General features: G+C 33.3%; 1 protein-coding gene across 1 annotated transcript in view; it reads left to right on the forward strand.

The window, feature by feature from the left end:
• Positions 1–21,730, forward strand: part of LOC150106415 (NADPH-dependent diflavin oxidoreductase 1-like) — a 72,797-nt gene that overhangs the window by 24,133 nt on the left and 26,934 nt on the right. Inside the window, exon 3 of the mRNA XM_090392434.1 lies at positions 13,630–13,852. Coding sequence (XP_090248560.1) covers positions 13,630–13,852 — 223 coding nt within the window. The remainder of the gene's footprint in view (positions 1–13,629; positions 13,853–21,730) is intronic.

Consider the following 21,730-nt stretch of genomic DNA (forward strand, 5'->3'; position numbering starts at 1 on the left):
AGATCACCGAAAGATCCTCACCCATTCTACAAGTACTCTGGAATATATAATATACCTTGCTCGTGTGGTATTAGTTAGGTAGGTCAAAAGCTTTGAAACAAGAAAGAAAGAACACATAGGATGTCAGAAATAACAGACAAGACATTTCAGGCCTTTCATGCCACTTTGCCTCTACTAACATTACATTGAGTGGGATAAGAGCCTTATGCCATACATAGAAGATAACTACCATTCAAGAACCTTTAAAGAAGCAACTACAGTCGCCCGTAAAACTGAAAACCTAAACAAGAATCAAGGTCTAATTTTACCAGAAATTTGGAAAACTTTTATCAGATCATTAAACATCAAAGAAATGAACTTTCATAACAATTACGTAATGAACCATAACGAATAAATCATGTTAACGAGACACGCACATTGTCATGCACAATACCAATTTTTTGTATGAATTAGAACCATCAGTTATAACCTAGTCTGTAACCTTCATTTTAGTTTACTAGTTTGTATTCCCTGGGGATGCCAATAGAAAAAGATTGGCGAAACATGTAGGAGGATAAAATAAAGCTACTTGACAAAGATTATAAAAAAAGTGTAATAGTCTTAACATTGGGCATATTTTTAAATCTCTCATCTACTTGTACAATAACAGTATCAATCACAACGTTGAAAAAGTGACATCTAAATTCCTCTACTGGGTTTAGTAAAACTTCATCTTCTGCTAGTTCGGAAAATAATCTTTTTCTTTTTCGAATTCTTTTTTCAGGGAAGTCTTCGGAAATATTCAAGTTTCGTGCTATCGTTTTTGCGTCATCTCAAAATGTGTTAAATTTTGATCTTAAATTTTGGATTTCATTTTTAATTTTATTCACTAAATTAAAAGCAGAGTCCAGAACAATTGTTTTTGCTTGAAATTGTTTGTTGATACTATTAATTTTTGACAATATTGTAAACCACACCGATAAGCTTAAAATAATTGGCATTTCTTGTAATGAATCTAGTAAAATTTTAGCTTCGGATACTGCTGTGTTATTGTTAATTGCGCCAATACAATTCTTCTAAGGCATTATAAGTTTGTTCAAACTGTGTATACACTGCTCTGACTGCATCTATTTTGGCTTCCCATCAAGTATCACATAATGGTTTAAGTGTAATATTTAAATACTTTTGTATAATTTCCCACCTTTTTTTGTAGATGCAGAAAATACTTAGTATTAAGGTTGCAATATTCCGAAAATTTTTTTCGGAATATTGCAATACTATAAGCAGCATCACAAATTATGAAATTAAAAGAATGTGATAAGCAAGGTACATAAATTGCATGAGAGTTTAAACTAATTATTCTAGATTGTATGCCTTTATATGTTCCCTTCATATTGCTACTGTTATCGTATGCTTGCCCTCTACAATTCATAATATCTAAATCAAGCTCACCTATTCTTTTTAAAAGCGAATTTGCTAGTCCTTCACCAGTTCCATCAGTTACTTCAATAAATCCTATAAATGACTCATTTATAATTAATTTTTTGTCTACAAAATTTACATATCTAATAATTATTGAAGTTTGTTCCTTGTGAGAAATATCAGGAGTACGATCCATTTGGATACTGTAATATATGGATGCTTTTATATCGTCTTTAATTTTATTAAAGACTTCATTACCTAATGCAACAATAATTTCCTCTTGAAAACTATGCGCCAAATGATGCACAATTCTTTTTTTTCGTATTTTTAATTCTGTTTACATGATCCATTAGCACAGGATCATATTTACTTAGTAATTCTATTAAACTTAAAAAATTTCCATTATTCTGCATTCCTATTGTTTCATGGGATCCTCGAAATGACAGATTATTACTTGCTAAAAATAGAATTACATCTACAATTCTTTGGAATAATAATTTTAGACGTTCTGTTTCTTTATTTATATTAATTTGATTTGTTCTGTCAGCAGTTGAACATAAATTAAGCCCTTTTAGTATTTCTTGCCAAGCAATAAAAGAATTAAAGTGACCAACAGAAAGCTCATGATCTCGGATTAGAGATGACAGTTTTCTCCATTTATTAATCGTGTTGATTGATCTTTTCCTCTTCTTTTGGAAAATAATACACAAAAGCAAAATACTGAGTCTTGAGTTTTTGATTAAACTAACCAGCTGCGAAGCTGAGTTTCACCGCTTGGTATTTTTTTTTAAATAGGACAATGTAGAAAATGATCTACCTTTAACATTCTTAATGAATGCATCTTCATGATGTTGTTTAGGTCCTGTTTTAACACAAAATAATATAAATGTATCAGTTATAATATTTGGCCACAAACTTGGATCATTTATATTCACTTGATCACCATCGTTATTATTGTTTTCATCGTTATTTGCTGTATCCAAAACGTTTGTATAATCAGACGCATCTTTTTCGACGAATCCCACAGTTTCTAAATTTTCGTTGAAAAGTTGTGTAGCTTGTTTGGAGTTTTCTTCTTCAGTTGAAGTCGTAGCAATTTCATTGTCAGATTTATTTTGTAGCCATGAAAACAAATCGACTTGTGACTTTTTCAGATTTTGCTTTTCTTTTTTTTTTCTTTTCTGCTGATTTCCTTTTTTGACACCCAGAGGGATACTTTCTTGGCATGGACATTATGGGGTAGGCTTTGCCTGTCAAATAAGTAAATAATATTAAATATTTTTATCCCATGAATTAACAAAAAGTTAAATATGTACATACCTTTTACAATATTACAAAATTTTAGAAACACTCAAGGAATATTTTTTTTCGTTTGTTTACTTCAGTACATCAGTTTCACCCTTATTTATCGCTATTAACCGAGTTAAAATTAACGAGATCTAATCACGTGCAGACAACACGTCATAATCCTGAATATTGATAATACATTTCACATAGCTTTAAAAATAACTTACTGTATTTACTGGAATATAACTGGTCCCTCGCATATAACTTGCACCCCTGATTTTACTTTGCAAAAAAAAAAAAAAGAAATTGAAAAGTTTTGCGTAACCTCGCAGAGAAAAAAAAAGTTTAGTCACGTTCACCTCATGGTAATAGTGGCTCGCTTCCTGCTTACTTGTGGCAAACCACGAGCCCCCATACTAGCCAATACGTCTGCAGACGCAAGTAAAAGCAGGTCGTTTTATTGTATCACTGAATAAAATACAAACATTTGCAGTCTGTGTAATATATTTCTCAACAAATAGTGCAATTAGAGAAAGGTGGAATAAAAATGGCACTAACTAATGAATCGCATGTCCCTTCCCCCAAAAACTATGCTATTTAGCCACAAGCAAAACCATATGCTGCACTGGCAAAGACTAAAAACTAGATGTGTGGAAGTCTGTCCCTCCAGCTCAAATGCAGAGCAACAATAAAAATCAACAGAAAGTGTTAAAATTTGTAAACATGTTAAAGCTAGCAAATATATAGTGAATATTGTTATGGCACTTTCAGATATTGAATTTGGTTGAAGAGAATTAGCATTTCAATTCAAAAATTGTCTGCTGACTTTTATCTTTGACTCACGTGATCTTTTGTTAATACCACACCAATCATATATGCACATATCTTTACTGGCCTAGTATATGGCTGTCTGTTCATTAGTCATTCGTGAAGGATTGTTCATTAAGTATATCAGGTCTTGTAAATTACTGCTAATTTTTGCTTGAAATAATGGGAAAGCAGATGGTGCTATTTGGGTAGGATGCACACAAGGAAACTGCTCTCTAGGCAGGAAATAGCAATTGCAATATATGCGGGGATTTTATGAAAAAAAGCTGAAAACTTTAGTTTCCGAAAATCAATGTAAAGGAAATTTGCTTTTATATCTAATAAGTTAAACATATTAATTGACAATAAATACCTCCAATCCATATTTTAATGACTTATGATTTAATAAAATCCAAATACACTTTAGAAAACGGATATGTTCTTTATGAAACATGAAAAGATATATCCAATGATGGTAAAGGAGTCACGCCACGTCTGGATGCTTGACGAATAATGCAACAACTGAACTGGGCAAAACATGTACATCAGTATATCGTGGAGATATATCGATGGCTTGGAAATAGGACGTTTGTTTCTAATTTTCTTATTACTTATTATTATGAAACAGTTGGTAGAGTTTAATTAATTATTGCATTTTCATTTGGTATAGCTCTTCTTAATAAAATTTATTATATTAAGTTAAAATATGTGTCAGTGAAGATGTTTGAAATATATTTTTTTATTTAATTATTTTTTAAGATGAGCCCTGGGTTTGCATACCGGAAAAAAGTCATTGGCGTGCCACGTTTGGCAGGCGTGTTAAGGATTGTCCGCCCCTGCTATAGACTAACCATATATAAAGAATATAATAAATATTTTTTCAACGGTTTTGATAATGAGCCAAATGATATAAATGTGTAACAGATTAGAAAAAACTAATGATGAATCAGGCATTTTAGCATTTTTGGGTAAAAACGAAATTGTTGGTACATCTGTCACAAGTATCCATGTGAAATTGCAAGTCATTCTATCAAGTAGTTTGTTTTATACAGCTGTCTGAAGCAAAAGTGTTGTCTGTATCCTTGGAAATGGATGAAATTGAGTATTGTGCGGTTATAAAATTCTTTGTAAAAGAAGATTTAATGCCAAAAGAAATTCTTTCGAAGTTCATAAAAGTTTATGGGCACTCTTCTCCTTCGTTTTCGACAATTAAGAAATGGGCTGCCGAGTTTAAACATGGCTGTACCAGCCTTGAAGATGATCCACTTGAAGGACGTCCAAAAAGTGTAATAACACCAGAAATCATTGATCAAGTGCAAGATATGGTATTGGATTACTGGCAAGTCAAAATGCGTGAAATTGCTGAGATTATAGGCATTTCAAAAGAACATTTGGATATATTTTGCATGAAGAATTGTAAATGAAAGAGCTTTGCGCAAGATGGGTGCCGCACTTGCTCACAGCAGATCAGAAACGTACTCACATGAAAATCTCTGAACAGTGCTTGGAGCATTTTAACAAGAATAAAACTGATTTTGTTCATCGATTTATTACTATGGATGAGATTTGGATTCGCCATTACACACCCGAATCCAAACAGCAATCAAAACAGTGGACAGAATCCAGTTGTTCAGCACCAAAGAAGACAAAGTTGGTTCCATCAGCAGGTAAGGTCATGGCATCGGTGTTTTGGGATGCTAAAGGCATTTTGTTTATTAATTATCTTGAAAAGGGTAAAACAATAACTGGGGAATATGATTCCGATCTTTCAACCCGACTAGACGAAAAAATTTGAGAGAAAAGACCTGGTTTGCAGAAGAAAAAAAAATCATCTTTCATCAGGACAATGCACCTGCTCACAAAGGTGTTTTGGCAGTGGAAAAATTAAGGGATCTGCAGTATGAAATGTTGGAGATCCACCCTATTCCTCAGATTTGGCTCCCTCTGACTTCTGTCTCTTCCCAAAACTAAAACGCTTTCTTGCTGTTCAGCGTTTTTCTTCGAATAAAGCGGTGATTGCAGCTGTAGAGGGGTATTTTGCAGATCTTACTGAGAACCACTACAGGGATGGGATAATGGTGCTGGAGCATCTCTAGAATAAATGTCTTAAGGGAGATTATGTTGAAAAATAAAAAATAATTTCGAAATTATAAGTTTGTTTTGTACATTTCCATCCTTCATTGTTAGGCCAGGAACTTTTCACAATGAAAGACCACCCTTGTATATTAGTAGTACAGATTTATGGTAAATAGTGAAGGAAAGACTGCTGGAAGGAAGACGTGTGACAAGTATATATCCAGAAATGGAAGTGTATTCTGAGTACTTTCAATTTCAGTTGTGAATTGTATGCTTGTGTTGTTTGTTCAAGTGGCTGAGGAAAATGTCTGATGACTGTGGGGCTAGATAACAGTTGTTTGGTTAGGGATTTATTGGTGCAACGGTGCATGATAATGAAAACGTCAAGTTACCTAACCATACTTTGAATTTTAAAGTAAAGGAATCTAGAGCATGTTGCTCAAAAGTTTCCATCTAAAAGTTAGCAGTAGAGGCAGATAATAGCAGGTCCATGGTTGTATCATCTTTTTTGCAAGTAAAAAATATTTGGGCACAGAGTGCCATGATAATGGGCAGAAATTTGTCCTGTAAAAGAAGATTTGTGCTACTGTTAGAGAATCTATGAAAGGACAGATTCTCTGGTCATGTAAAAATGGGCTATATTTTTTTTTACCACTAGAGATCAGACCAGTAGAATAATAGTTGATCAAATTAGTGTTGCTTTGGCATACTGTTTGAATTGTAATATAGCTTTTCTGTGTGTGTACTTCAGGTGATGACCTTAATATGAAGATCAAAATGTTGTGAAATTATAGTCGTTATTCTTAAGGCTTTTTTTTTTTTTTTTTAATTCTTAAAATTAAATTTATGTGAGTGTGAGAGAGAAGCTTATCTCTTATGAAATATTTTTTAATGAATTTTATGTAAAAACATTATATTTGTATAATTTTTAATATTTATTAAGCAATATTTCTTTTTTATTACAATTCTCCTATCTTGTTTATGAGACTGTAAAAAATGAATGTAATATATGAGATTTATTTGAGGTTTGGGAAAGTAGTATTCTAGATGAATACAAATATTTCTGTGGTTTAGTATTTCTGCATGTTTCTAAACACATAACAGGTTTAATAAAATTTAGCATTAAAACCCAATAAGTTTGGCAAGTCAGACTTACATCATCAAGGGTACCAAAACTTACATAAAAAAATAATAAAAAATAATAAATTATACATAACTTACGTTATCATAACTTCACAATTAGTACATACAAAGTGACAGGAAAAAACCATTGTGTTTTTTATATAAACGCTAGTACTCCTGATGATGTAAACACGAAAATTTAGTGTTAGGAATAAACAACCTTCGCGCCTACCTTAATAAGATGTATTAAGGTGGGCATGAAGTGAAAGGTAGGACCTCCTTTCACTGCGATAACTGGAACATACTTTTTGACAAGCATAAAATAGTGATCATTGGGAATTTTGGATCATTCTTCCTGTAGGCCTGTAATGAGGTCCTTGTTGTGGACCTCTCCACTCTTGTGGAGCAGACATCCTTTGACATCACCCGACACTCAGTTCATCCCACAGATGTTCAGTAGGGTTGAGGTTGGAGCTCTGTGGAGGCCAGTCAAGTGTGATGACGTTCATGATACTGTACTCTCTTGCTGTACAATGTCATGAACATCGTCTCTTTCAATGAATTAAAATTCATTGCAAGAGACAATGGTCAGTTTTGTTGAAATGCCACAAAGTAAGAAGCATTTCATTGTTCAGAATGTTTAGATACCCCTTGGAGTTCAATGTTTGTGACACCACAAACAGAGGACTAAGGCTGAACTAGGAAAAACAGAACCATACCATCATATACTGCCACCTCTGAATTTCATAGCTGGGGTTTGTACTCTGGTAAGATACGCTCACCAGGCATTTGCCACTCCCACACCTGTCCATCTGCTCAGTAGAGGATGTAGTTTGATTCTTTGCTCCATAACAACAGCTTTCCAAGCTTCCATGTCTCACTATGCATGCTCTTTGCACCACTGAAGATGACGCTGTGTGTGTTTGGAAAATGTGGAGCTTGCATATTGTGGTCCTAGCATGGAAATCCATGTTGTGAGCCTTGGTTCTGAATGTTTTTGTGGAGATTCATGTTCCAGCCAGTGTCTGGAATTCCACATTCAATGTGTCTGCCAATTATTGGCAGTTTTTACATATTATCCTTCTTAGCACCTTATGGTCATGTGTGGTGGGTTGTCCACTGTGGGTAGCACTTGCAGTTGACTCCCTGCACTTCCATCTTAGTATAGTATCACTCTTTGTTGACTTGGGATGGTCCAATTTTTCAACAATTTGCCATACAGATAGACTTGCAACATGCTACCCTATCACGGCATCTCTTTCAAATTCTGTCAGTTCCTTTCTTGCAGCCATTTCGCCCATACACAGGTGTACTGATTTGGAAGCATCATATTCCTCTTATTTATACCGGTTACAAACATGTGACTTATTGCATGGCATGATGCACCTTGCATTGGGGTGTCCATTGACTTCTTTTTGGGCAGTGTATATTGGTAGGTTGGATATTATGGTGGACTACACTTGTTTATTCACTTCTGATCTCTGTAGTATATTTGCCTTTTGGAGTTTGCACAAAATCATTCCTAGCAGTATGAAATGCACTGACAAAGTGTTCATTAAATAATTTCACTATAGCTTTGTGGTGGTCACTGTATATCTCTCTTCTGTAATCATTCTTCCTGTTACTCTATACATAGCAGAATAACTTTGAATTTCCTATGCTTGACTTGCCGCTCTTTTCTGCATTGCTGTTTTTCATTCATTGCTGTGCATTTCAGTGTTTTGGCTTGCATATTATATTCTTCCATTCATCTCATTGCCTGCCATCAAATACTCATCCCTCCCCCCTTCCTCTGACTTATTTTTCACACTAATTGCTTAATTTCAATATTTTCCATTTTTTGTACCTTATTTATTCCTCTGAGTTTTGCTATGCAATCATACTCTCTCTTACTCACACACACAATTTTTTAATGTATTCTGATGCATAATCAGTTACTTTCTCATCCTGATCAGACTATGTTATTGATGTTAGGTTACCATGCCACTTTTCATAATCATCCACCTTATAGTTTCACACATGCGTGCACGCGCGCGCACACACACACACACACACTCTCTCTCTCCCTATTTTTTTTTTTTGAATGAAGCCTTTCCTTGCTTTATCACCTCCTTAAATCATTTACTTGCAAACTGATGTTGATATCTCTCTTTAAAATAATTATTGGTTAATAATCTTTAAATCACAAAATTTCTAACTGGAAGAATGTTGAATAAAATAACTGTAAGAGAGAGAGGAGTTTAAAAAGATGCATGCTGCATACCCCCCCCCATTAGTTATTACTAAGTAATCTCTCACAAAATATCAGTAAGTACAATTTCTTTATTTCTCTCTCTCTCTTGCTATATATGTGTCAATTTGTTTAACAGTATTGATTCACAACACAAGAGTAATAAGAAAATAATAGTTAACCTATTTGATGCTATTATTTGTAGCATCTTCAGAGCACAAAAGCAGTTCGTCACAGTACGTGAACAACAATTCAATTAAGTGGGACCAATTTAAAAAATTGTACAGACAGCACAAGGAACTAGAATCCTGATTGACACCATCTCATGTTGGACAAAGAAAGAGATAAAAGTATTAATTTGATCTTAAAATGACTGCCTCCCAGATTTTTGGTAAATTGATACAACCATACTTGTTTGAGATTTGGGGAATGTTTTAAAGTTGCTGCTGATTCCAGAAACAATCTCTATAATGCTGGCTTGGTTGGCCAAGTGGTTAGCATATCTGCTATCGAGCCAAAATGCTGCAGGTTCGAATCCCATTGTGGGCATGGATGTTTGTGATTGTCTGTGAAAATACTAGTGGTGATGGTAGTAGATTGCATTGGTGTAGATCAGTGGTTCTTAACCGGTGTTCCCCGGAACACTTGTGTTCCACAAACTGGTTACAAGTATTCCGCTGGTGAAAGATGTCACATGACACTTTACTACGAAGCGCCAATCTTGCTTCAAAAACTAAAGATTATTTCAAGAGATTGTTGGACATGCAAGTTAAACAAGTAAAATATTTTGAAAGGACTTAAAATTTCCGATAAAGCACAACTTGCATCATATAAGGTAGCTGAATTCATTGCTGTAAAATTAAACCACATACTATAGCAGGGTCTCTTATTTTAATGGCATGTTGTGAAATAGTAAACATTATGTTTGTCGATGAAAAAAAAGGAAATTATGAAAATTCCTCATTCGGACAATACAATAAAAAATAAAATTAAAGATATGTCAGATGATATTGAGAAAACAGTTACCAATAAACTTTCCAAACAACATTTTGATTTCAAATTGATGAGTCCACTGATATTAGTGGTAAAGCTCATATACTAGGATTCTTTCTTTTCATTAATCAAAACGAAATAGTGAATCAATTTCTATGCTGCAGAGAACTTAATGAACGCACAATGGGACAAGATATTTTTGACTATTATGTCATATTTAGAAAATTTTAAAATTTCATGGGAGCTGTGTGTGTGTGGGAATTTCTATGGACGGTACTCCATCAATGGTAGGCTCCATAAAAGGATTTGTTACCCTTGCAAAGAAAATAAACCCAAATATTATATCTATGCACTGTTTTTTGTACAGAGAATCCCTAGTTTCAAAAACATTACCAGCAATATTAAAACCTGTACTAGACCAAGTTGTAAATATGGTAAATTATATCAAGTCAAGACCTTTAAAAGCACGCCTTTTTAAATAACTTTGCATATCTCTGGAAGTCAAGTATGAATCTTTGCTTTTGCACACTGAAATAAGATGGCTATCCTGGGGTAAAGTGCTATTCTGAATTTTAGAATTTAAGAATGAATTATTGGCCTATTTTCAAAATGAAGGTACAGATGCTTTTGTAAAATGTCTTCAAAATGATATTTGGTGTACTAAAATGGCATATTTAGCTGATATTTTTAACTACTTAAATAGCGTTAATACAAGTATCCAAGGGAAAAATGAAAATATTTTTACATCCACTGACAAATTGTCAGCTTTTCAGAAAAAAAGTATCTCTTTGGAAAAACCGCATATCAGAAAAAAAAATACAGTAGATATGTTTCCTTCGCTCCATAATAATAATGTCGAGAATAATAATAATGTTCTGTTATAACGGAAATAATAATTATTTCCGTTATAACAGAACATTTAACAATATTGGAAGAAAAGATTTCAAGTTACTTTCTTAAATACACACGATTGTGACTGGATACGAAATCCATTTGGCACAGTTAATACATCGAGTTGTGAATTTTCGTTACAAGAAGAGAACAATTAGTTACTCTAAAAATGAAATTCTATGAAATAACTCTTGAGGAATTTTGGATTTTTGTCCAAGCCGAATACCCAGCTCTCTCCACAAGGGAACTGAAAATTTTGTTACAATTTTCAACATCATACTTGTGTGAGCTTGGTTTCTCAATATTAACCCATATAAAAACTAAAAAGCATGAAAGACTTACTAATATAGACAAAGAGATGAGGATAGCTGTATCACATATTAGACCCGATATTGCTGACATCTGCAAAATCCGACAAGTTCAAGTATCGCATTAAAATAAGTTCCATTTTTATAAAAGGTAAGTTCATACATATTTCTATTGTTAGTTGTATGACCCTAATGCTTTCGTGTTCCCCAAATTTTTCTTATAATCAAAAGTGTTCTGTGACTTCGAAAAGGTTAAGAACCACTGGTGTAGATCATGATGGTAGTTGCGGTACACTGTAGTTGGTGGATTGAGTGGAGGTGGAGACAGAGTTGTTGAGCCCTTTCTCGATGAGTCTTTGGACTCCTAGGAGGTGTCACATAATAATAATGACTTTTCTGTAGCATTTTTGTTTTCTTCCATTTGATTCTGTGCAAAAGAGTATCCATAGCATGGTCTTGCTATGGAAACTTTGCGACTTGCCACAACTATAGTGCTGAATGTATTTTTTATGTTCTCTCAACAAGGCATCAACATTCTTCCTGTTTGTCCATAGTAAGCAGGTCACAAGCACAGGGCACTTCATACACTCCTGGATGTGATAAAGGAGAGAGAGAGAGTTTGTTCTTAGGTGAATGGATGAGAATTGCCAATTTGATATATGGTTTAAATGTGGTGAGGACATATTTAATAAGCACTCTAGATATCTTTTCATATGTGTCAGTGAATGTATGGGATTCCCTTCATTGCCTAATATGCAAGACTGCTGCAAAACTGTTACCATCCCAAATTGATAAATATACAAAATAAACCAATTGACATGAACTGGCAACACATAAGCCTTTCAACTGATGTGTTGTGCATGCATATATTGGCTAGAACATGTTAAGAATTTGGATTTGGTTATTGCTGGATGTCTTATTGTGTTATTTCTATTCCCCCCCCCCCCACTTAGAGAAAAGGATCACATGGTCTCAACCTTTTTTACAAGATCATGTGATAAATGGAAGAACTTGAAGAAAAAGAGAGATCAGTAATGCAAGGGAGTTAGTTATGAAATGTTTGATAACAGCAATGACAAATTGTTTATCTAAATAAATAGGTCAGAGTGAAATGAAGTTATACAGACAAAAAAATAGGTTATGGCAAGTATAAAAAGGGCGGTAGAGAGCAGTTGCATGAAGAGAATAAAGTTCAAGTGAGGAAGCCTTGCTCTCACTTAGCAGTAAATGTGTTGCTTGCTGTTTTAGTAACTTTATTCAGTAAATGTGCTGCATGTTTGCAATATCGTTTTTGTGGTACTAGTGTTAAGGGAAAAAAGTGGGAGGGGGTAGAAAGAAGAGGGACTAGAACTGCAGGCCAAACAAGATCCTAAAGAGTTATTTTATTATGTGGCTGGCAGGAAGTCATTAACTACTTATTATACTCAGTATGTAATGGGTCTTCTTTCACTCATTCACTCTCTTGCTCTTACAGTTTTCCCCATCTATTTTCTTCCTATCCTTCCATAACTTGTCTTTCATGTCACATCAGTTCGTTCTTTCACCAAAAACAGGCTGCTGCAGATGCCCAATGCTAAACTCACTGAAACTCAGCTCATCTGTATTAAACTCCTCCAACTTTGCTGCATTCATTCCATACAGTGATAAATGGCATAACTTTGTCTTATGTTGCTCAGTTATCATGCCCTTAATCATGTGTACTGTTTTCTGGTTGATGTATTGACCAGGTACATTAATCACCTTTCTAACTACATGAGGATAAGTATTCTTTACCTGTTGTAAAAGCGATTTGTTTTAGCATTCTCTCCACCTGCCAGTCAGGTAAATTCAAACTTGGAACTATTACCAACTTTGATGCTTGTGTATGCTTTTCATGCAAAACATCATTTTTCACATTCAGCTGCTTAGAAAGTACAAGATATGAACTTCTTGTCAGTCACTGTATCTCTGATAGATAGTGCTACTGTTGTACATCTTTGACATCTTCCAGTTTTCCCTCTTTTGTTTCCATCTGTTAAATGTTTCCTAGTTACTTTGTTTGTTACTCTGCATACTTTTTTCCATTGCTCCTTGTTCTCTGCACTGCTGCATTCTTCTCTCTTTATTCTCTCCATTCAATCATTGCATATCACATGTATACCTTAATACATCCATTCTCCTCATTCTTTCTGCCAATTCAAAGATTTGGTATGTCTGCTTATGGACTGTGTACAAAATAAATCAGTTGCTATATAACAATAGCAAAATCTTGCTTGAACTTGTTTACAGTTAATTTTCAGACAAGTGAAACAGATACCATCTTAAATAAATATCTAGTCAACCAAGAATCAAATAGAAGTATAGTTCTAATCATTTTTAATGAGAAGTTTAGCATTTCTTGTTTAAATTTTCTTCTTACCTTGAATTTGATGTTTAATAAAAGATTTTATGATCTTTTGGCACATTGTAATAACTGAGTTGCTGATACATATTTGTAATAATAATGAATGCAAAATTTTGTTAACATTTCTTTAGATTCCACCTTGACCTATGAACCAGGAGATGTTGCTGTAATACAACCTAAAAATCTTTCAGACAATGTAGAAAGCTTTCTTGATTTGCTTTCTGTTTCACCAGATTCTCATTTTATTTTGGAGCAAAATGAAGGAAACGTTACTCTTCCTCCTGGATTGCCTCAACCCTGTACTGTTAGACAGTGCGTAGAATCATACTGGGATATCCAATCAGTACCACGAAGGTATTGTAAGTTGAGTTAAATATCAACTTGTAAAATTTTAATCTAACAGTTAATAAACAAATAAATATATGCACACACACACACACTTATGAGTGAAAATCTTTTTTCTCAAATAAAAATATTAATAATAATTGTAGAAGCTATACAGTATATTGCAGGTCATTCTGAGGAGAATAATATTCTTGAATATGTCGAAAAGCTCAGACCCAGAATGCCTAATAACATCTGTGTAGCAAATATTAGTGACCAAGCCGTGTATTTTTAAACATGGAAGTATTCATGAATTATCGTTAATTTTCACACATCGAAACCTTTCAACATTTGGGAAATGGAATACCGCTGTTTATCACCGGTCATAAAAATTGCCTACAAGCGGATTATAACAATGGGCAGCATATCCTCTGTTCTCAAAACTGAAGGAAATGACATCTGTATAGCAAATGTCAGTGTCCAAGCGGCATATTTTTAAACATGGAAATATTCATGTATTATCGTTAATTTTCACACATCGAAATCTTTCAACAATCAGGAAAGAGAATACTGCTGTTTATGACTGATCATAAAAATTGCCTGCAAGCCGATTACAACAATAATAATAATAATATAAAGTACTTATAATAATAATATAAATTTTTGGTGATTAGAATGGGATATGTCAATGAAAATCAGCACAAATTAATTTAATGTTTAATTAATAATTAATAATCAAAAAAATTAGCTAAAGTAACAATTATGAATTAATACATTACAAAATAACCAAGGTGTTCTGTGAAAATTTCAGGATTTGTGAAGTGTTCCATCGTAAGAAAAATCTGGGAAACACTGCTATATACAACTGGTGAAGGGAAACAGTTCTTACTATACAGTTTTCTGTTACCATGCAACAGAAGAATATACTTGAAAATGATAGTGGTATGCTTTAAAGCTGTATGGTTTTAAAGAAAGAAAAAGGAATAAATTTCATCATCATAATCATCGATTTCCTGAGCTAGATTTACACATAAACTACACAAGCTACAGCTTAGGACCTCATCCTCAGTATAGCAACCTAAAATTTACTCAATAGAGAGGGATGTGTGTGTGTAGGGTCCCCACCACTGCATTAAATCAGATCCCAGATATGTAACCTCAAGGAATATACAGGATTAAATGCTACATGATTAAGTTTATGTAATTACTAATCTCCTATCAACACTTTTCCTCCAAATAAGTTTCACTTGTCATCACTCTAGTACAGTGATGGCGAATCTTTTTACCCAGGTATGTCAAACATCTTTTTTTTTTTTTAAATATTGACGTTGTTAATGTGCCACTTGTATACATGCATTATAAATTTAACTACATAATCATAGATGGTGACTTATACATATATATTAGGCTATTTATTTAATAGGACATTGATATAAAATCTATGAATTCATATTATACAATTAATTTAATAAAATGAAATTACAAACTTACATTACATTTAATGACTTTTCTGTTGCTGAGTACTGGTAGAAAGTTGCTTTATAGAAGGGCTATAGTGTGTACATTTTAATGCTACACAGGCAGTGCTCAAATCATTACTCAGTCTATTTCTCCCTTTCGATTTGGTATTATTTAAGGCAGAAAATAGCATTTCACAACAGTATGTAGAAGCAAAAATTGTTAGAAGAGCTTTAGCAAAGATTTTAAGAGCATGAAAGTTTTCGGGAAGACTATTCCACACGCTTAGAATTTCACAGTCTGAATTTTTACATGCGGTATCATGCAGGCTTTCCCACTCAAGTTCTAATTCATTTCTAAGAGCAATAAACTTTCTTTTCCAGATAGGATTACACTGGAAGTCAGCTAATTGCATTTCTAGATCTTTTAAATCCAACCACTCAAAGCCATCTAATTTAAGATCCATGAATTCTGTTTCATCAGGATACTTTATGAACTGGATTGTTTGTTCCAACATTCGAAATTGCCCAAATCTAGAAGAAAACTGCTTTAGAACCTCGATAGATTGGTTGATATGCTGTTCACGATTTTTGGGGCTGGTTTTGTTAAAAAAAATTTTCACTCTTGGGAAATTCTTAAAATTGTTACTTTCTAAATCACGTTGAATTTTGAGTTTATTCTCAAAGCTCTTGTTCATGCCAAACATCGACAGATTTTCCGAAACCTTGCAATTGTATATTAAGTTCATTCAAGTGCAATGAAAAATCTGTGAAAAACATCAGCTTACTGAGCCAAGCAGAATCATTCAAATGAGAAAATTCGTGCTCCATGCCCTTCATATTTAAATATAATTTAATTTCATTTAAACATTCAACAAACCGTTCAAGTACTTGACCAGGACTCAACCATCGAATATTATTTTACATTAATAGATCATTGTACATTGATTTAACTTCGCTTAAAAGTGAATTAAATTCTCGTTTGTGTAAAGCCCTGGCAGTAATAAAATTAGTTACCTTTGTCACAATTCTCATCACATCATCTGTGATGTCTCCTGATGTAAAATACAATGGAAATAAACCAGGGGATGACCAATATATTCTGTAAATTGTTTGATAAAACTGACATTACAGCCAACCATATTAGGCGCACCATCAGTTGTAATCGAAAATTTTTTTGATAAATCTGTTTCTCACAGAACACTTGAACAACACAGTCGCATATGTCTTTACCTGTCATGTTTTGAGGTAAATTTTATAACTTTATCAATTCCTCATGCATAGAATCACCATGAACATACCTTGCAATAATAGCCAATCAAGCTGACGATGTAACATCAGCAGTTTCGTCGAGAGAAATGGAAAACCAATGGCACGAGTTCAAGTCTTGTTGTATTTGATTTTCTATACTATCATTCATTGATGTAACTCTTTCATGCACTTTATAATAGCTTCCTTATTATGAAAATCCTCAAATAAAAATGGTGCACACTTTATGAAAGCTTCTTTAATATAATCACCTCACTAAGTGGTTTCCCATGTTCAACAATAGTATGTGAAATACTGTAACTTGCAGCTACTAAATTTGAAGGTCCTGAAACAAATTTAATTAAAGTCTCCGATTGTAATTCTGCCAGTTTTAGATGTTGCGATATGTATTCTTTGCAAAATAAGCTAACTACAAAATAAAATAGAAATAGGCTAACTATAAAATATAATTCTTTCAGTGAATCAAAACTTACCTTCGCCTTAACTGAGAGCGATCTTACACGATTTATTGCAGTTTTTTCATCAGAATACCAATATCTTTCAACATCCAAGGGGTGTCACCTGAAATCCTCAAGTGTGTCAGTGCTGACATGCTTGTCATAGGTTCGCCATCACTGTTCTAGTATGTCATCTTATATTTCTGCCTTCTAGAGCACTTCTAATTGCCTCAATCCACCTACATCTTAGTATCAAACACCTGTTTTGCTAACTTTTCCTCTCTCATTCTGTTAAATTGACTGTCAAATCTTAGGTTAGCTCTTCTCATACATTCTTGAATGCTAACAATGTCGAGTTGGTTCCTAATATTGTCATTTTTACTGTGATTTTTCACTGATGCTGTCTATTTACTCTTCTAATTTTTCTCAGAACTTATATACTGCCACTTTAGTGTTTTGGCTGATTTCTCTTATTCCGTATAAATTAATTCAGCTTCTTACCATATCGGCTTTACTTATTCTGTTTGTCTGTTTCCATTTAATTTGCTGTCATCACTAAAAATTATGTCTATGAAATTATGTTCTTAGTTTTTCATGGTTTTTAGTCTTGTTGTTTATTATTTTAACGGTATATATTGGAACACAGAAACTAAGTAAATAATTAATTTATTAACTTATTGCTGATATTTCGCTGGTGTTATAACCAGCATCTTCAGAGCACAAAAACACTGTTTGTCACAATACGCGAGACTATAACAACATGGTGTATATAAACAAAATTGTAGCAGCAACACAAAGACTAGAGTCCTGTTTTTGTGCTCTGAAGATGCTGGTTATAACACCAGCGAAATATCAGCAATAAGTTAATAAATTAATTATTTACTTAGTTTCTGTGTTCCAATATATACCGTTAAAATAATAAACAACATGTTCGACGAACACATAAGTCTGTCCACACGTTTATGGTTTTTAGTCTGTTGATTTTCATGCCAAATTTCTTGGCAGTTATTCAGTTTAGTTAAAGAATCCTGGAGACTTGCACAGGATTTGTCTAGGAGAATAACATTGACTGCACAAAAAAAAAAAAAAATAGAATAAAAAACTGAGATTAACATCCATAATTTTGATATCAGGTTAAGTACCACTTACATTCATAACATGATCCATACAGATGATGAATAAAATTGGAGATAGATGCAGCCTTGTCTTACAAGAGTGCACACAGTCTCCACTGATTTTTAAAGCAATCATCCTGTACTTTATTTCTCACTGTTGACTTATGACTTAGATATGTATGACTGTGTATAATGCATTATTCATCCAGTATAACTGTAGTGTTTTGTAATGCTTTTCTCTTGAAACCTTGTCATATGATTTTTCTAGATCAACAATGCAGATCCTCATTATATTTCTATGATTTCTCAACTATTTGTCTTAAAGTGAAAATCTAATCCTGACAACCACTATTTAGCATTAATCCAGCTTTTTCCTTCGGATTCTGTTCCACAATTTTCTTACTCTTCTCATGTATACTTGCTTAAATGTTACCCAGAACATTAACCAGGGAAATTCTTCTATAATTCTCACATTCAGTTTTTTTTATTTATTTATAGAAGGTTGCTATAAGAGCTCTACACCAATCATTTTGTTGGATCCTACTTCTTGTCAATCTTTACTTTGGATCCGACATGTTAGTCACTACGATGTTCTTAAACAAAATAGAAGGTTGCTAGTTGATTTCTAATTCAAATATAAAGAAAATTTATATTTAAAGACTGCGCCACTTTATATCTGAATTAGTTCAAGAATTGAAGATAAAGCAACTCACAACTATCTCTCCTTTTAGGTGTTAATATTATATATACTGGCCGAGTATATTTAACTTATTTATCACCCCCGCTTTGGTTCGAATATTTAATGAATGGTGCAGTAAAAGAGATTCAGGAAAAATACAACTTTAGATTAATAAAAACAAACATTTAATTTTAAAATCACAAATTTTACACTTAAATTCAAATCAGTAATTAAGATATCACAAACATTTTAACTTCTCTGATAAATTCAATCATACAACTCAGACAATGGTAATTCTGCTATCTCTACAAAATACAATTTTCTCACAGTTCCTTAAATTCCAAATACAACAAAAATTGCAGTAATACCTCTTTACAAACAAACACTTTTAAATTTACACTTTAGCTAACTTCCTCAATAGTTACTGTTAGTGTAAGGAAATTCTAGGATGAAACTCTCTCACTTCTCTGTATAGGAATAGTAATGGTTGGAATAATCTTACCGATAATCTTTTTTCTTCATTTACTTATACGTAAACACTTTTTATAACTGTAAACACTTCAACAGAATATGGCACTCATTAAATAAATCTTCTAAGCAATAACTGAATTAATCGTCAGTCACTATACACATAAACAAACGTTCTTGCATGAAATACTACTGATCATTTATGAATTAAGGCAATACACAATAATTCCTTAACTTGAGGTTTTATATGCACAGTTGTTCACTCTTCCGGCATTCAATTAATTCTTAGACACTACAATTCTAAACACAGCTATTGGTAAACTTCAACTTTACAGCTCTACTATTCTCTAGTAACTCCGTGCTTTATTTCAAGATTCTGTGTATCCTTGACAGGTCGGCCCTGAAATTAAATCTCAACTCAAGTATTGCTAGTCTATTTAGTAGTCACTCAGCTGTCTTCCATAGCTACAATTGTTATTCTACAACTTATTAGCTAACCGCCTCTCGACTTGTAGACCTTATTTAGCTGCTTGAGTGACTTGCCGACTCGCTATTAATGTACTGTGATTTCCAAATGCCCCGATTCCAACCTAATGCCACTCTCTCTCTTATAAATCTCTCATATAATTTCAGCGTTCTTCCCTTTTTTATATCCATTCTTCCTGCCTAAATTCTTATCGTGATTTCTTTCTAAAACTCTTCAATAAACCTCATGTGGTGTTCCAAAATGTGCTCGCTCACTTACATTTCCATGACAACAAAACAAAATATAATAAAATTGAGCTATTACATAACGTTAAACTTTACAAACAGGAATAAATAGAGAATATTTACATTTCAAATAATGCGCAGTTAAATTATCAAATAAAAGTTCTTATAATATTAACATAGTAATAATTAAAATAGCTTAATAATATTTAATACAGTCTTTTCATTATTAATACATATATCTTTGATTAAATAATTAAATATTAGACAAAATTAAGGTAGTTATATGAATATTAATTTGTAAAATAAGTTGTTTACATTAAATAATATTTACAAGTCTAGCCTTTGTGATGGAAGATCATGTCGGATTCTGAACCAAATAATTATTCTAATCTCTATATAATCAGAATCCAACAATTTGTAATTAGACCTGCTGAATTATGTGGTGTAGCCACTGAAAAACTTTTATACCTCATATAATTAATAGAAATATAGTTCGCCCACCGATTAGAGATCCTTCGACACTTCTGCGCATCTCAGAAAAAGGAGAATCCATTCCGATAATAGGGTAATCTGTCCGTATTGTGGGATGAGTTGCTTATTATTACCGGCCGGAAAATTAACTTCTCTTTTATGATTGTTGTAGTTAACTATGTTGCTTGTATATAACAGTTAGAAAATTTTACCTATAAAGCACGTGATTTCACGTGTTGGCGACCAATTCGGATGTCCTTCATTTTTTTCTCCCCTTCAGCATGAATAGACTATTCTTGGAAAGACGAAGCAGAGACCTACAAACAGTGGGCGAACTATACTCAAGTATTTTTGCCAGTTATCATCTACTCTAGGTGCTTTTTCACATTCAGGATTTCAATGCCTTTTCTACCTCAAGGATTGATGTGTCTTTCTGATTGCATTCCTCTTTAATATTTCTCTCTTATGGTCACTGCTTATCTCATTTATCTCTGAATAATTATGCTCAAAATAATTATTCCAGACATCCAGCATATCCTATCAGTTTGTATATCACCTTTATCATTTCCAGTTTCTTTTAGAGTATTCTTTCCTCCATTTCTAAGCTTTTTAAAGAGCCTCCAGAAATGTTGCTAAGTTTGATATTTATCTGCATTAAATAGATCCTTACTGAGATCTATCCATGATTTTTGTTTAGTTACTATGATATTTTTCTCTACATTTTCTTAGTGCATGAACCAGTTTAGACCCAAATGCAGTCAGGCAGCTTGGAGTAGATGAAATATGGAGGTATAAAAATTTTATAGTTACTGTATTGCATAATTCGGGAGGCCTGGTCAGAGGGTCGAATTCAGGATGATTGGAGCAGTCCTCTCATAGTATCTGTCTATAAAAAGGGGAATAAAACTGAATGTGAGAATTACAGAAGTATTTTGCTACTGAGTGTTCCTGGTATGATTAATGCTAGTATAAATTGGGGAAGAACCAGCTGAATTCAGACCAAACAGAGGTTGTCAGGATCAGATTTTCACTCTAGGACAAATAGTTGAGAAATCTTGGGAATATAACAAAGAACTGTATTTAAGTTTTGTAGATCTGAAAAAGGCATATGACAAGGTGCTAAGTGGAAAGCTCTTCAAAACAATAGTTGTATGGTGTAAATGGGTATCATATCAAGCAATACGTAGTCTCTATTTAAGCTGCGAGTCAGCAGTTAGAATTGAAGGAGGTACAGGAAGATGGTTTGATGTTAAATCGGGTGTGTGCATGTCAAGGATACACATTATTTCCACTGTTATCCA

Source organism: Typopeltis vanoorti, chromosome 5 (genome assembly GCF_054136105.1).
Source record: "Typopeltis vanoorti isolate ZY-2024b chromosome 5, IOZ_Tvanoo_1.0, whole genome shotgun sequence".
NCBI lineage: Eukaryota > Metazoa > Arthropoda > Arachnida > Uropygi > Thelyphonidae > Typopeltis > Typopeltis vanoorti.